The sequence below is a fragment of the Adiantum capillus-veneris genome, chromosome 12 (genome assembly GCF_014529385.1).
Source record: "Adiantum capillus-veneris isolate H3 chromosome 12, ASM1452938v2, whole genome shotgun sequence".
Taxonomy (NCBI): domain Eukaryota; kingdom Viridiplantae; phylum Streptophyta; class Polypodiopsida; order Polypodiales; family Pteridaceae; genus Adiantum; species Adiantum capillus-veneris.
This window is the reverse complement of record NC_140942.1, coordinates 156511362-156527624: the sequence shown is the minus strand read 5'-3', so window position 1 is coordinate 156527624 and position 16263 is coordinate 156511362. Positions and strand designations below refer to the sequence as shown.

At 42.1% G+C, this 16263-nt stretch overlaps 1 protein-coding gene across 4 annotated transcripts in view; it reads right to left on the bottom strand.

The window, feature by feature from the left end:
• Positions 1 to 10852: 10852 nt before the first annotated feature.
• The window catches only part of LOC147446736 (methyltransferase FFUJ_09178-like), a 52107-nt gene continuing 46696 nt past the window's right edge, over positions 10853 to 16263 (bottom strand). The window contains exons 4-7 of one of the 4 annotated variants that reach the window (XM_086525911.1): positions 14563 to 14655; positions 12030 to 12158; positions 11831 to 11947; positions 10853 to 11714 (exon numbers count right to left, since the gene is read on the bottom strand). In XM_086525911.1, the coding sequence (XP_086382037.1) occupies positions 11577 to 11714; positions 11831 to 11947; positions 12030 to 12158; positions 14563 to 14655 (477 nt within the window). In that variant the 3' untranslated portion in view covers positions 10853 to 11576. The remainder of the gene's footprint in view (positions 11715 to 11830; positions 11948 to 12029; positions 12159 to 14562; positions 14656 to 16263) is intronic. The other 3 variants (XM_086525912.1, XM_086525913.1, XM_086525914.1) reach the window with 3 other exon arrangements.

Below are 16263 nucleotides of genomic sequence, written 5' to 3'. Positions count from 1 at the left end.
TGTCTCTTTCACTCACTCACACACTCCTTCATATTGTGTACTTAATTCAAGGTTTTTACCTTTCCTAGGCAAAAATGGTCTAGTTCTCGATGGGGGATATTTTGCAATTGAATGATGAACTGCTAGTTTCTGGTTTAAAATCTTGAGTTTCTTTGGGCAAGTAATTGTTGACATCCTAGCGGTTTGCTTGTATCTGACAGGTTTAGGTGCCAAGTCAATCTATAAACAAAAATATTCATGAGATGCATGAATATCCATATATTCGTTTATGCTTAAAAAATAAAGTTTAGATAACATGTTTTAATTAGATGCGTTCATCCAGAATTACCACTGAAAAAAAATCCTTTTATTTTCCTGTGTGTTAGGTATATATTTTCAAGAAACCAAATTACAAACCCGGCATCGATGCACCATGTTTGAATATAACTAACTCAAAACAATCATGATCCATTCATTGACCCTTCCAAAGCATGAAAAGACATGTCGTGTATCATGTATATCAATACTATATGTGATCTTACTAGACAGCTCCGAGTGACTGCTCAATTTATGAGAAGTAACCCACCCATGAGGCCCTTCCTATTATATATGTGATTCAATCATTATAGAGTAAGGGTACATGGCTGTGTCAAGCTTCCTATGCCCCAGGTGTGTGACAGGACTTAGTCTATTGATAACTTTGATGCATTCAACCATAATTATCCCTGAAAAAATTTCTCTCTCTCTCTCTCTCTCTCTCTCTCTCTCTCTCTCTCTCTCTCTCTCTCTCTCTCTCTCTCTGTGAGAGAGAGAGAGAGAGAGAGATGGAGATAGATAGACGGGGAGATAGAGAGATGGGGGAGAGAGAGAGAGAGAGAGAGAAAGAGAGAGAGAGAGCTCCCTCTAAAGCTCTCTCCAGTTGAAACAATTGGAGGGAGCTTTTTTTTAATTTTTTATACTGCAAGTAAAAATCAAGAAAAAAGCTCCCTGAAAAAGCTCTCTCCAATCCTCTACTCTGGACAGATTTCATGGGTCCATTCAAAAAGATCACTCCTAGGAAAAGCAGACACATCATAATGACTCCTTGCTATGTGAGCACGTGAGTTGAGTCCAAAGCATTTCCAGATAACACTGCAAAATCAGCAACAATATTTCTGTATGAAAATATCATTTGCAGATATTGATGTCCCATTGAGATAGTCTCAGGGGTCACATTTCATGAATGAAATAATTCAGATACTGACGGAGATATTTTGAATTCAATAAAGCACCGAAAATACATACCATACTATCCTAGGTGCAATGGATGGGCAGAGAGCAGTAACAAGACAATCAAGACAATCTTGAAAAAGATAGTCTAGGAAGGGCCACATCATTGGAATGCAAAATTCAGATAGTATTATGGGATTATAGAACTGCCTAAGGTCACCAGTGGCATGAAACCTTTGGTAATGGTATATGGCACAGAGGCAGTGGTTCCAATGGAGTTTGCAATTCCAAGTCTCAGATTAGCAGTGGAGCATGGCATGGACTTCAATGAGAATCTAAGAAAGGATTGAATGGACTATTGCACTTGGATGAGATTATACAGTGAGCCATGTTGGAATAAGAAGTGGTTCAACCGGCATGACAACAAGATCAAAGTCAGGGAGTTCAAAAAGGGTGATCTGGTATTGCTTTATCAGTCTCAAATTAGCAGTGGAGCATGGCATGGACTTCAATGAGAATCTAAAGAAACGATTGAATGGACTATTGCACCTAGATGAGATTACACAATGAGCCATGTTGGAATAAGAAGTGGTTCAACAACAAAGGAAGCAATGGCATGACAACAAGATCAAAGTTAGGGAGTTCAAAAAGGGTGATCTCGTATTGCTTTATCAGTCTAAGTTGGGACCCAATAAGCCTAATCTAAAAATTGCATGGTCAGAACCTTATGGGATAGATTGGGTATTTTCCAATGGCACGGTAAGGTCGAGAGATCTATTAGGGCTATTGTTGCCAAGTGTTTACAATGGGGCAAAGATAAAGCTATACTACACAAAATCAGATCAGATACTAGTGACACTAATGCCAAAGATCATCTCAAAATTAGATCAAGAACCACTGAATATGTTCCACACCAGACCAGTTCAAGAGAAGCCATTGGATTTTCCAAAACCAGTAGACTGCTTGGGTGTAACTCTAGTTCATACTCCGATACATGAGAAACAAGTAGAGTCTAAAAACTATAATGGTAAATTGGTATAAAGTGAAGGGCACAATCATAAGAGAAATCTTGCTAGAAATGATTAGGCGGTCCAACCAATGCATGAGTGCCACATCACAGATGATGGCCATAAACCCAAGGCAGCAAGAGTGTAGAGCATTCATGGCGAGAATACATATAACTATGTGTAGAGTGCACGATCCCGCACTTTACCCTTAACGCCTCGCTCACCTTTCTCCTTGGTCCACAAAGGTCCCTGTGCCTTTACCTGCCAACTTGCATCCAGAGCGGCATGCAACATCCTTGCCCTCTCCTTCCACTTCGATTGTGTTTGCAACCAAGCCCGAAACTTTAAGGGTTTCCTATGTTTATTCGTCAACTACTACAGGTGACCTCACACAACTGTTCATAGGACTCCATCATGGGCAAGACCAAGAAACTATGAGAGAACCTGTTAAAGACATCGATCAAGCTACATAGCAAATGGAGAAACAAATCAATCAGGCCCAACAAGAATGTTATGTACCCCATAACAGCCTAGGGAAGTATGTATTTCACCAAGCAAAAGGAACTCTTCTGAAGCTCTAGGATTTAGCAGTGGTGCTGGAGACCACTAGAAAGAAATCTTCTGAAGTTTTGGGATTTAAAGGTGGTGTTGGAGACCACTAGGATGAATTTTGATGCTAGGATCATTCAATGGGTGGTTGATACTTTTGATCTAGATATTGGTGTTGTTGAAATTAATGGAAGGTCAATATAGTCCATAACATCATCCATCTCCCATGTGTTGAGATTGCCATATATAATCAAACACTGACATTTCGTCTAAAGATGGATGAATGGCATGTCTAGATTAGACAGCTCATCAAGATTACAAACGACCTCCTTTAATTAATAGTTGAGACTTTCAAAATTCCATAAAAGTAAATGGCAAATAGGGCAGCCTCTGAACCCATTTTCGAGAGATGGCTGAAATCTTATTTGAGACCCGAATCAAAGTCAATCAGCGGCTCCCTGAAGGATGGATTCATACAACCTCCTACTTTCATAAGCTTGCAGGGCCAGATTGATCAGAGGCAGAAGGACATTATATGATCCTGACACAAAGACTTGGAATGATTTAACATCGTATGAAATGGAAATGAAGATTGTGCGCAAGTACCACTTGGAGTGGGAAGCTCTCTACCGTTTAATTCAGAAAGAGAACGCTGGATTTGGTGCTCAAGGGGAGTCTCAGTGCACTACCACAAGTTCTTTACAAGCCTCCAAGGAAGAAAGCTCTTGATGAACGAAAGACAGTAGGTGGACTGACATTGCTTGATAGGGAACTTTCCGAAATTTTGGAAATATTCCAAAATTCAAAGAAAAGGTGGAAGGAAATATAAACGGTGGGAACAGCCTCCAGACAAGGATTTAGATGGACGATTGGGTTAGTAATTACCAAGGCCAGTTACTCTAATAACTGACACCGTATATAGTTGGTGAAAGGCGCAGTCTGGCATCTATAAAAAGGACCCACTATTGATTTTGCAAGTTACATCGTTCCACTATCATAGTCTAGTGTCTTGGAGCTCTTCATGCTCTTCTACTCTTGTAACTCTAATCATTAAGCTTAGAGCATACTTGACTCATACTGTTGTACTTTGTTTACACTTATATGAATATATATTCCAATTCCAATCTCCATTTCAATTCCAGTATTTGAATTTCATTTCAATCTATTCAATCTGATATTGAAGTCTTTACCTAGTCACAACTAACTCTAGCTGACCAAGCTCATTCCAACTTTGCAAGATGCAAGCATATGGTAGACCTTGCATTTGCATCAAGTGATTTTCACCCTATCTCAAACATGCCATCACCCTCTTGGAATTCAAGTAGTTGTGCTACCTAGCTCTTTTGACTCAAAATATGCTGGATTTTCTCCTTCTAGATGGAAAAGTTTGTACCATCAAACTTACAAATATTATAAATATCATCTTTAAAAGACGATGCTATAGCTGCAGCCAAAAGCAAATTTTATGATGAAAAAACTAACAAAATTTTGAGTGCGTCTCCTCTATAAATGCAATAAAATATCTCAACCAATAGAGAGTCCAAAAAAACTTTCATACAATGACCATGCACATAGACAATGTCTATATGACCAAGTGCATTATCCTTGACCTAATTGTTGATCACAATTGACTCGACAACAGGGTGTACAATGCATCTAATCCTCTCTATACATATCCTATGGCAAAGTCACAAAGGGTATCTCTAGAATACCAAATCCACCTCACATTAGGTAACCCGGCCCCATGCTCGGCTTCAAAAAACCTCACCACAACCCTCACGAAAGGTTGTATAGACTCAAGACTCAAAATGTCATATAAATGCCAAATCAGCACCCCGAGGAGTGTACTCGGAAGTATTCGTCAAGATCGTACATATGTCATATACTAATCATTGACAATGTGAGAAGGATATACACATAAACAAGCACAATTTGGAAGCTTCTTGGATACCCTCACATGTTTGTACTACCTAGTTGTACTACCCCATTGATCTCTACTAAAGAGAACTTCTTGTAGCCACTTTCGAGTATCGATTGGTAATGGGATATCTCTTGTGTCCTGTAACATTAATCATTTCCTTAATCACTATGAATGATACACAAATTATGCCTAAATTATGCCTTCTTAATTTAGGAACATCCCCGTTAGAACAAATGAGTAATGTTGCAACACAACACAAATAACCAAGGAGGAATTGTACCCATAAAAAAGATGACCAAAGGACTTTCAAGAGTAATCAAGAAGCTGGGCCATCAGGCATCCAAAATTTAACATAACCAAGAAAAGGTTTCCTTTTACCTCCCAATTACTCAAGACTAATCTAGTATCCACATAATCCAAGAGAAGTTATCTACTATATCCCTAGACAACTTGGCTCACCCAAGCTCAAGGTTGTAACCATTAGAATATAGAGATCTCATCAAACCATGGAGTCTAGAATCTTATTCCTAGAATGTATGCATGCAAAAAAGACATCATCGTATAAAGTCTCTAGAAAGAAAATGCAAATTAGTAATACAAGAAAGAAAATGTAAATTGGGTGCGATCTTAGCCTTTGGGAAACATAAGAACTCTATTGAAAGGAACATCATAATTGGACCACGGTTGGTACTTTGTTGCATGTACAATGCATTGCCCCCTCTTGTTGTGTCCGATGTCATGGAGCTAACGAGTCTGCTGTGCATTTCCTTTGGGATTGCCGCTCCTCTTAAACATTCATCAGGCAAGTTTCCTCTCCTTTGTGCATTCGTTTCCTCTCCGGAATCTTTCACAGATGGTTCTAGTTTTTAGAGTTCTCCAACCGCCAGAGTCTCCATTTGAGATCTTTTTCAATTGGGTCAAATTTTGGGCTATGTGGACCATATGGAAACAACATACCTTTTGTACCTCTTCTTAATTGTGGGGTTTCCTCATTTTGAAGTTTCCCACTTGTAAATTAAATTCAACTTTACAAAAAAAGTGTGTCCGTGCGCGCACGTGTGTGTGTGTGTGTGTGTGTGTGTGTGTGTGTGTGTGTGTGTGTGTGTGTGTGTGTGTGTGTGTGTGTGTGTGTGTGTGTGTGTGTGTGTGTGTGAGAGAGAGAGAGAGAGAGAGAGAGAGAGAGAGAAATGAAATGAAATGAAATGAAATGAAATGTTATATTAACGTCTTCAAAAGGCCAAAATGACCTATGAGACCAATCAGTTACAAAATAGTGAATCTAATACCATGTCTGGGTACAAAAGAACTAGAAAAGAACTAGAAGTGGAACAAAATACTACTACTACTACTACAATCTAAAACTACGTGGGTGTAGCAGCTGATACAATAGGTACCCGGTAAACTGGATGTAACAGTGTGTGAAACAAAGATGGAAGAAATGGTGAGGATCCATCCTCATCTGCACTCTGGATGTCGAGAGAGTATGGCTCGAATCTTCTGTTGTAGTCTCCGTCGATGCTGTGTAGCTCCTCTCCTCAGTCGCGGTCGTCTGTATCTCTGTAGCTCCAATGCTCGGTCGATGAGAGTGCCAGTAGTGGTCGAATGAGTGTGGGACGAGCTCTGCAGTGGTGGCTGCTCCTCTGGCTGTCCCATATCTAGTGAAAAGAAATCTGTAATGTGTCTCTGGGACTGCCTCTCTCTAGCTCTCCCCAGTAAAGTGTCTCTATACCTGTGTAACTCAAGTAGATATAGTCCAAGACATCTCTGATCCTCATAACTCATGACCCTAGATAGAGGACCAAAACCCTCTCTGAATAAGCAGTGGAAACGCCCCCGTATCTCATAGAACACTGTGCAATGACATATGTAGTGCAACTCTGTCTCTGGCTCTCTCTGGCATAATCGGCATATCCTGCTGTCTGCTGGTATCCCTCTGAATCTACCAGTCTCAATCTCGAGCTGATGTGAGGATATGCATATCTGACCAATGGCACAACGCAAACCATGAGACATATGTGTGTCCATGTAGCTGGGTCGAATCACAAACCCATCTCCTGTGAGGTGGAGAAGATGCTCTCTATAGAAAGCCATCTTCGTGCTCAACTCCTGAGGCGGCTCTATCCATGTCCTCCTGGTGTCGAGCTGGATCAGGTCCTGACGAATGAGTCTAGTGATCTCCACCCGTGTAAGAGACAGCGAGGGTGCCTGAAGAGAATACTGGAAAGGGGGCAACCTGTCCATGGTGAAGCCATGCGTCTGAAACCATGAAGTCATCTGTGCATACCAGCATGAAGTGTCCCCCTGTAGAGCTAACTGTCTGGAAGACTCAAGGGCCAGTCTAGCATATCTGTCTCTAGTAGTATCCCATAGGCTGTGCACAAAGGACACTGATCTCGTAAGCGCCTCAATCTCCATGAGGGGGGCAGCTAGCTCTGCTCGAATGATCGCGTGAGGTACGGAGGCCTTGGCTCTAATCAATCGGGAGATCATAGATACCAAGGGCCTCTCCATACGTCTCCAACCATCCTGGCCTACAGAAGGTCCCCATACCTGTACCTCATACATCATAGCTGAGGCTACTAAAGTATCAAAGAGCCATAACTTTGTCCGAGGTTCCTGGAACTGAACCTGCGAACACATCCTCTCCAAGCCTCCCAAGGCCGCATAAGCTCTGGTCAGTCTAGTCTCTGCTGCTCTCCCCAAAGAAAACCTCGGCCCAGTGAAGACTATCCCAAGGTAAGTGTATGCATCTGTATACTCCACAATCTCTTGACCATACGTGAAGGTCGGTGCCGATCTCCTGATCCACTGCGGTGTGGTGTTAAACACCATGACCTTGGTTTTACCAAGGTTTACAGACAATCCACTATCCTCTGCAAAACTGTGTAATGCATCCAACTGTCGCTGCATACCCTCTGGTGAGTCAGAGATCAAGACAATATCATCAGCATATAACAACAATGGGATCCACGTCCCTGCCAGTTGGGCACCTCTATCACCCTCTCTGTCAATGTAATCAGACACCTCATCAACATACATACCAAATAGAGTAGGAGACAATGGGCAACCCTGTTTCACCCCGATAGTGGAGTGAACTAAGTCAGATATCCCCTCTGGGGTGCGTACATGTCCCATCACTGATCTGTATGAAGCCATAATCCCCCAAATCAACACTGTGGGCACCCCCATCTCCTGCAGTCTGCGCATCAGTCGAGCTCTCGGTACCATGTCAAATGCTTTGCGGAAATCCACAAAGCTACAATAAATCCGTCTCCCATGTGACCTGCCCTCCTCAATGATAGCTCTGAGTGTCAGAATATGGTCAAGAGTGGAGAAACCCCTCCTGAAACCTGCCTGTCCCTTTGCCCGTACACCCTCACCCTCTGCCCAGTTACTCAACTGCTGCTCAATAATGGATGCATACAATCGTGCCAGTGTGTGTCCAACCATAATAGTGCGGTAATTTCCAGGATCTGTAGGATCACCTGCCTTGAATATAGGCACAATAGTAGACAACCTCCAAGTCTCAGGTAATCCCTCACACATGGCACGATTGAACAACACTGCAAGAACCTCCATTAGCATATCCCTAGCATGTATAAAGTGCGCCGCTACTAGACCGTCATGATCGTAAGCCCTCCTGGTCTTCATCCTGTCAATGGCTCTCTTTACCATCTCAGTGGTAAAGAAGGTGCTCGTAGGTGGACATGGCTCTGTAGGATCTGGAAGGGGATCCTGCCCAGGAACCGTATATAACGATGTCGCATACTGGCCCCACACATCAGGAGAAGTAATCACTGGGGGAGGGGAGTGCTCATGGAAGAGTCGCCATGCCTCGCCTGAGTCTCTACTCAAGAACAACTGATACAAGTCTCGCTCCATCTGGGCCAGGTAAGCTCGTTTCTTCTTTCGCACAAGGCGCCGGAAAGCAATCCGCGACTGTCTGTAGGTGATGACTCCTAAATGAAGATTCCTCTGAAGCTGGGCTCTCATCTCTCTGCACTCCTCATCATACCAACTATTCTGGGGCATGCTCCCAGAATGTCGCCTCCGATCCGGTTGAGTGTGTGGGTATGCCTCTGATGCTGCATCATGTAGTGTCTCAGTCAGTAAAGTAGTGCACTCCTCTACTGAGAGGCCTGGAGCAACTGTGCATAGACGATCCCAGATCGTCGCCTCTGTATAAACCGAGTCAGTCTCTGGTGTAAATGTATAACGGGTGTGTGACTTGCCTCCTGATTTCTGGGCTGTACTAAACTGAAAAGATACGGACAGTGTCAAGAGAGCATGATCCACTGCTACGCCCACTGGTCTGGCTCCCACAGTGAAATCCTGAATACAAGGAATAAAGCTCGGCTGTGTCATAACATAGTCCACTGTACTGGCCCCATGTCTGTGTGGAAAGCATGTGAAGCCTGCTGCTCCAGGAAACCGCTGTAAGCCATTAAGTATGGCTAGCCCATGTGTAGTTGTCATCTCCGTGAGGTATCTCCCATACTCAGTCTGCTCTCTGTCATGTGAGCATCTGTCAAACCCCAGCTCACCCACATCCAACTCTCTAAGCATCTCATCTGAAGTGTCGTAGAAGACTGTCTGACAGTTGCCCGTGCGAGCATTGAAGTCTCCTAGGAGGATGATATCACCATCCCTAGAAAACTCCCATATATCATCATCTAGAATTGAGAAAGGCGACTGCCCTCTGGATACAACATATACTGACGTACTGGGGGGGAAGTAACATATAGCAATATATAGAAATCGACCTGTGTCAGCTCTCAGCCTCACCCACATGTATCTAGCCTGATCATCTCTCCGTACAATATGTAGTAGTGGCTGTAGCTCCTCCCTAAACAACACCGCTACTCCTCCTGAACCTCTACTCCCATGCTCAGATCTCGTGACTGTTCTGTGGACTGTCTCCCATTTGTATCCCACCACATGTGGCGGCGATCTTGTTGAGAAGATGATCCTTCTCGTCCTTCCACCTCTTCTCCTTTTCTTCATTTTCTCGGAGGAAAACGGTCTTCGCGTTCCTCCAATCTTCCATCTCTTTTCTCCATCCTTTCATTTCCAATTCAATGATGGAAATTCGTTTGGAGTGAAGCATATATTTGAGTTTGCTTGTTGCCATAGGTGAGGTTGGGGATGACATGAGAGAGAGAGAGAGAGAGAGAGAGAGAGAAGAGAGGATTGATGTTTCTGAAGTGCAGAAAATGCAGCAAACCCTAAAACGCAGATCTGTCCAACAACCCCCAAAAAAAAAAAAAAAAATCGCGAGCCCTAAAATACAGGTCGCGAACCCTAAAATACAACAACAAACCCTAAACGAAAGCATGGTAAAGAGAGAGAGAGATGGCGTTATGAGAGAGAGAGAGAGAGAAGCACATGTCTGGCTATCTTTAAGTCCATTGAACACAAGCTCAAAAACCTTTTACACAATCCCTGCCTTCCTCTCAAAAGGTAGTGCCAATAAATCAAAATTGCAATTCTTGCATGTAAAATGTTCGTGTTGTTTCCTTGCCAATGCTAACATAGGCTTTTGCCTTCATCCTAAGTTTACAAACAACAATCCTCCTATCAAAGTTGTCCTTGCCCTACCTAGTTCCTACCTCTTTACACTCCTTTTAAAAGACAATTTGGTTTGGTCAATGCTGACGAATAAAGTTTGTGCCCAAAGAGATAGACCTTTTTATGTTCTAGCATTCAGTTAATTGGTGCACTCTCTACTATCTTTCAAAAGCTGTCAATTATGGGTAAGTTAATTGGTGCACTCTCTGCTATCTTTCGATTATGGGTTATCTCCTCGCAATTTTAGCTTTGCTAACATGCTTCTAGTCTCTTTAGGGGAGGGTTTTCCTCTGAATAGCTTTCTATCCAAGGATTTTAGTTGCACAGCTTTTGACTATCTTAATTACTTTAATGTAAACTTACAGGACTAATCTTTCAGTACACCATGTTACATCCCCCACCCCCTATGTATCCAATTTAGCCCTTTGTGGCTAATCAGGTGTAACCTTTGATTCTCTCTAACATAAATTCACCACTTATGGAAATAAAAATAATACAAAATCTTTCAATACCATTGTATTTCGACCACTCGTGGAAATAGTAGATTTCAGTACACCATGTTACATCCCCCACCCCCTATGTATCCAATTTAGCCCTTTGTGGCTAATCAGGTGTAACCTTTGATTCTCTCTAACATAAATTCACCACTTATGGAAATAAAAATAATACAAAATCTTTCAATACCATTGTATTTCGACCACTCGTGGAAATAGTAGATTTCAATACAATTAAAACAACCCTTTCTAAGTAAGAGACTCTTTTATGAATAAGAAAGGAAAACATCTCCACAAAAATATTGATTCTGCAAGCTTTTTGCAAAGTTGAGATTCTCTACTGAAAGAAATAGCACATCTCAAGGGCCATCCCGCCGTATTTCTTTGCCAGCTGCGACAGATTTTCATGGTTGAGATCATCTCCGACTTGAAGCCAGTTACTTCTACTTGCCAAACTTGCATGAAGAAGTCCAAGAATACATGTTACATTGTCAAAGCTGCCATGTAAGCAAAGTTTTGTGTTTGAAAGCACTGCATCCACTGAAACAAGGCAGCAAAAAGTAGCAAGCTCATGGGTCTTGGGCTTTGCCTTAACTGGCCCTTGAGCATCACCTTCAGGATATCAATTACCATTGCCCAATGATATGCTGGAAAGAGCTCACGCAACTAGGCAACAGAAAACTGGTCTTTCCAAGCACCCTTCTATCTACGGGTTTTCAAGGCTGTCTTACAGCTTTGTCTCAAAGTTCACAAAATTTAAGAAGAAGAGAAGGGACTCTGAACGGAGGTCTTTTCCGCAACGATCTTGTGGGGTAGAGCAGAGCTCCTTGATAGCCAGAAATATAGGAACTATTTTTTATGAGCCACAATGGTCCGGTGCCTTGGAGAGCATTCCAATTGGCTAGGATATTGAAAACCCCGTTCTTCTATGGCCTTCTCTATGCAGAAGGTTCTGTAGTCATCAAAATAAGGTTCCGTCGACTTGAACTGCGCATCCATGGTGTCATAAAAAACAATCAATCCCACATCACTAAATATGACACTGCTCTTAAATTGACTTGCCAACAAAGTGTGCAACCCTGCATATCACTTTTAAGACTTACTGCAGTAAATGCAAAGATGTTGTTGACCATTTTCTGCAAAAGTGGAGAGTATGGGTTCATCTCCATGATTGCTAGCGCACCACCTTGCTTAAGAAGCCGGTGTGCCTCTTCAATTATCTTTCAAGCCAAATGCAACAATGCTAATTATGATAAGTTTGTGCACATATGAAGATCTTTAAGTGCTGGCAGAAAATTTTACCTGTTTCGTGGCGCTGCGAGGAAGTTCATGGCAAACCAAACTGAGTGACACAAGGTCTAACGATCCACTTGGAAGCCCCGTGTCTTCACCAGCAGCATGCAAGAACTCTACTGCTCCTATTCTTTCCTGCTAAAATAACATTTCAGTTTTGATCGCATACCGTGTGACCTTTAAAATCTCATTGATGCCTTCTGCCTTGAAAACAATCACAGGACTAGGATTGAAAAGTATTGGCAGATTGTCTGACTAGTGCAATGTGTATCAAGTCTCGGGAATTCTGGAGCCAGTCATATTATCAAATCTACAACTTAACTATTTCTTTAAATAAAGGTAACAATGCGCTTGCAATGACCTAGCCTTAGATGATTTAAGGCTTCCAACCGTATCCACTGGTTTCACTAAATGAATATGAGAGTTGTTGAAGCATCCCAAGACACAAAGTGTCCATAATTACGAGTGGAGGAGTTGAAATTCAACCCAATGTTGAACATCCATGAGTGCAAGGAGAGCCTTTGGCATGAGGGCTACGTGACTTCTAGACTAGATGCACGGCCGATGACCTTCAGGCTTCGGGAGAGCTTTCCTTACCAAAGCCTTATCTTTCTCAAGCCTTTACTCCAAGATACAAGAAACTTCAGAAGGACAAGAATCACAGTCTTTTGGAGCCTGTCATTCAGGCAGGATCAATAGTGTATCATCTCGAAGGGATGACAGGCACGTAGAAATATGAGTGCTTAGTAGGGCAGTGAGGATTGCTTCAGATGTGAAGGATATGGGCAAGATGAACCTCAACAAAATACCTTCGTACAGTCAGAAAGGTCCTGAACTATGGACTATAAGAGGACCAAAACAGTACAAAACACACGATCAAGACATAGAAATAACCCTACAAGAGAGAGGACATTGAACCAAACAAAAGCACCCATTTACGGTAATGAGTTAGAAAGCAATAAGGACAGCGATAACTTGAACATGCATTAATTAAAAGAGATGGCCACAATAAATGGAAGAAACTTACTTGAATGAAGTTTGTCTACTTTCATAAAAAAATCACCTTGCAAGTAATTTATATCGAGGACAAGACTGTAAAACTTTCCTCAACTTAAACTGATTCAACGACACTAAACACAAGATGAAGTGCAAATATGTAATTTCTATAACAAACTATAAACTGAAATGAGGTTCTGTAATGGATGGACCCTCTTTAGAGCTTAATGTAAAAAACCAACAAACCTAGGAACCATGCCAAGTAAGAGGTTTTTACAAATTTAATAAAGAGAGTTGAATTACAAACGAGTGAATCAGTAAGTTGAGCACTAAGTGGGCCGTATGCGCTCCACAAATTTTAAGCGCCCACATAAACATGTGCGACTTGAAAAAATGTAGCAAATGCTTTTCCCTATGGCATGCTTTGATTATGGAGAGGGTTCGAAAAGGAAGTATTTCCCTCTGGAACTGGCGTATCAGAAAGTGGAGGGACTTCTTGTAAAGGGAACTGCACCAGATTTTTATGCCATCATACTTTTTTTTGCTTAGTTCTTTATATTTAAGCAAGTCACCTATTCTTAGTTGTGCGGGCATCCGGGGTTTTTAATTGCAGTAGACGTTTTTTCCAATCATTCACTTCATGTATTCTCCATGTAAGCATCATGGACACAATCTAAAAGACCTTAAGATAGCCTGGCATACAGGATTCACGCTATTTGGATTAAAATGATGTGGCAATGAGCTTTGTACAATCCCTGATTGAGCCTAGCCACTCTTTAGTTCGTATACAGACACTGAAGCAAATGAAATTGCACAATGTTGATTGAGCCTACCCACACTCAATTTTAGCTTGAAAAGTAGTAGTAAGGAAGCGCCTAGATGGGCCTAGGTCCTAGCTTCCATACAAGGTAGAGGAATCCAAGGCACCTTTCTTTAAAGCAAGGATAAGATTAGAGCCAGAACTTTGTTACTCGCAACTAAAATGCAGTAATGACTTCTCTTAACGCCACTCACTAGCATTCTAGACCCACAAGGATAACAGAGTGAATGTAAGATCCTCAATCGTATACGCACTGCGAGACTACGGATTTTCTTACTAAATTTGATACATGTGTTTCAACTCTCAGGCAGACTCTTCCAAACCCAAAGACAAGAAGCTTGAAGTGCATACTACAGCTCCTGCAGAGGGAGATTGGTTCTCAGAGACCAAGATAAATTTATACATTTGTTAAGAACAGAGAGTTCTTCAAACACAGTCAAGTATGCCCATCATAATGGTAGCCTGCGTCACCAGTGGTTTCAGATCCTATCACCGTCTTGTAATTGGACTCTTCAATCTGATTTTCTTCCCATTACACAGAGGTGCTTAAGCACCATTGAACCACTTGTGTCTGGATGCCCTTACACTCCTTCTATGAAGAAAATCAAATTAATCAAACACAACTAGCCAGTAGGGTAGCAATTGTATTTCTATCTTGCAATTTCATGGATTAACAGAGAGAGTATACAATCATGCAAATATCAATACTAAACAATAGAAACGTACCTCCTCACTCTGCTTTTCTTTGACCCAGAAATTGGCGACGGATAAGAAATAAGGTGAGAGGTCTACCCCAACCACTTGAGCACCTGGAAAGATCTGCAGGATTATGTGCAATTTGAGTCCCAGAAATGCTATGGCATGCATTATTATCAATCAGTTTACTTCAATTCAGCAACTTTTCCAAACCATACATTTAGTCCATATCTGGTTATTATGTCTCAAACTCAGAACACCAGCACCATTGAGTGGATGCTACACATTTTGAACAGAATTTTTAAAAATCCCTACAGTTAGATACCTTCCTTCTTTATCACTCATACCTGGTCGTCATCTGATAGGTTTTTGCTCCAAGTTGGTCTTGTAGGCAATTTTGCCCTTCTTAAAGACAAACAGATCGTTCTCTCTTTCTGACTCAGCAAATAGTTGACTTTGTATAGAATAGGGCACCACACCTTCATAAATTTTAAGGCTGACCCTCCAGCAATGTGCTTGCATGACACCATGCACCATCTCCAGGATGAACCCAGTCACGAGATAGTCAACCATTTAGGTGGTAACCTTTCACCTCGCGATTTATTCGATGCCCCGCCTTTTAGTATTTAAGGTCGTGGGCTGCCCTATTGAGGGCCATGAAGTTTTTGTATGGTGTACGAAGGCCCATATTAAACAAAGTTCAAACACGGCCTCTGTGACCGTACTGTGTAAAATTAATCGTTCTAAAGGGTTTTCAGAAAACACACAATACAAATCTGAATGATACATTGTAGATTGTAATACACTGTATTTTCCTGTGCAAAACTGTACTGTACTTTGGCATGCGACCATACGGTGACAACCCTGTTGAGGGCACCTTGGGAGGTATCAGACCGCCACGCCCCAAAAAAAACCCCACCCCCACCTACGCCCATTCCTACTGCACACACATGTGGACAATATGTGGCTAGTCTATGTACAGTGCCAGCTCAGGCTCCCCTACCGTTGCCGCCAGGGTTTGGACCTGAGTCTTCCACGTTCTTCAATGTCAGCATAGTACATGATTCTATTAATAGTACACACAGGCAGATCACATGACCATGATGGGCTAGGTACCGAGAATTTATGTCATGCTGGAGATAAGACTGGCACCTTTGTTAGCACACGTTTACAACAGCCATGTGCAAAGGGGCTTTGCAGAGTGCTGGAGCACTAACACTAGTGTTCCGATATTGAAGGTTAGGGATCCTATGCTCCCTAGTAACTATTGTACCATCATGATAGGCTACACATTGGCCAAGTTTTATGCTTTTTTGCTTGAGCATGAGCTCAGTCATTGAGCAGAGACATAGGGGTGTCCAAGCACAGCAAGAGGTTCGATTCATGATCATAAATTTACACTTCGAGCTATCATTGAGGAGGGTCGAGCACATAGACGCCGTACCTATTGCTGCTTTGTGAAATTCCGCAAAGCTTTTGATACCTAAGTGAGATTGACGCATAGATTGTAAGATTCCTGTTGGGGTAAGCCCAACTTAAGAGGTACCTTTTGCGGCTTGCATAGATTGGCTAAATCAATGGTCTGCCACGAGTGTGATGATGTGGCATGACCATCTAGTTGTCAACTTGCACACTAAGGTTAAAGAGGCTGGACACAACATTAAAAAAAAACCTGATGCAAAAAAAGTAAAGTTTCCCATGTTTTACATGCTACCACGTAGCAGTCCGTAT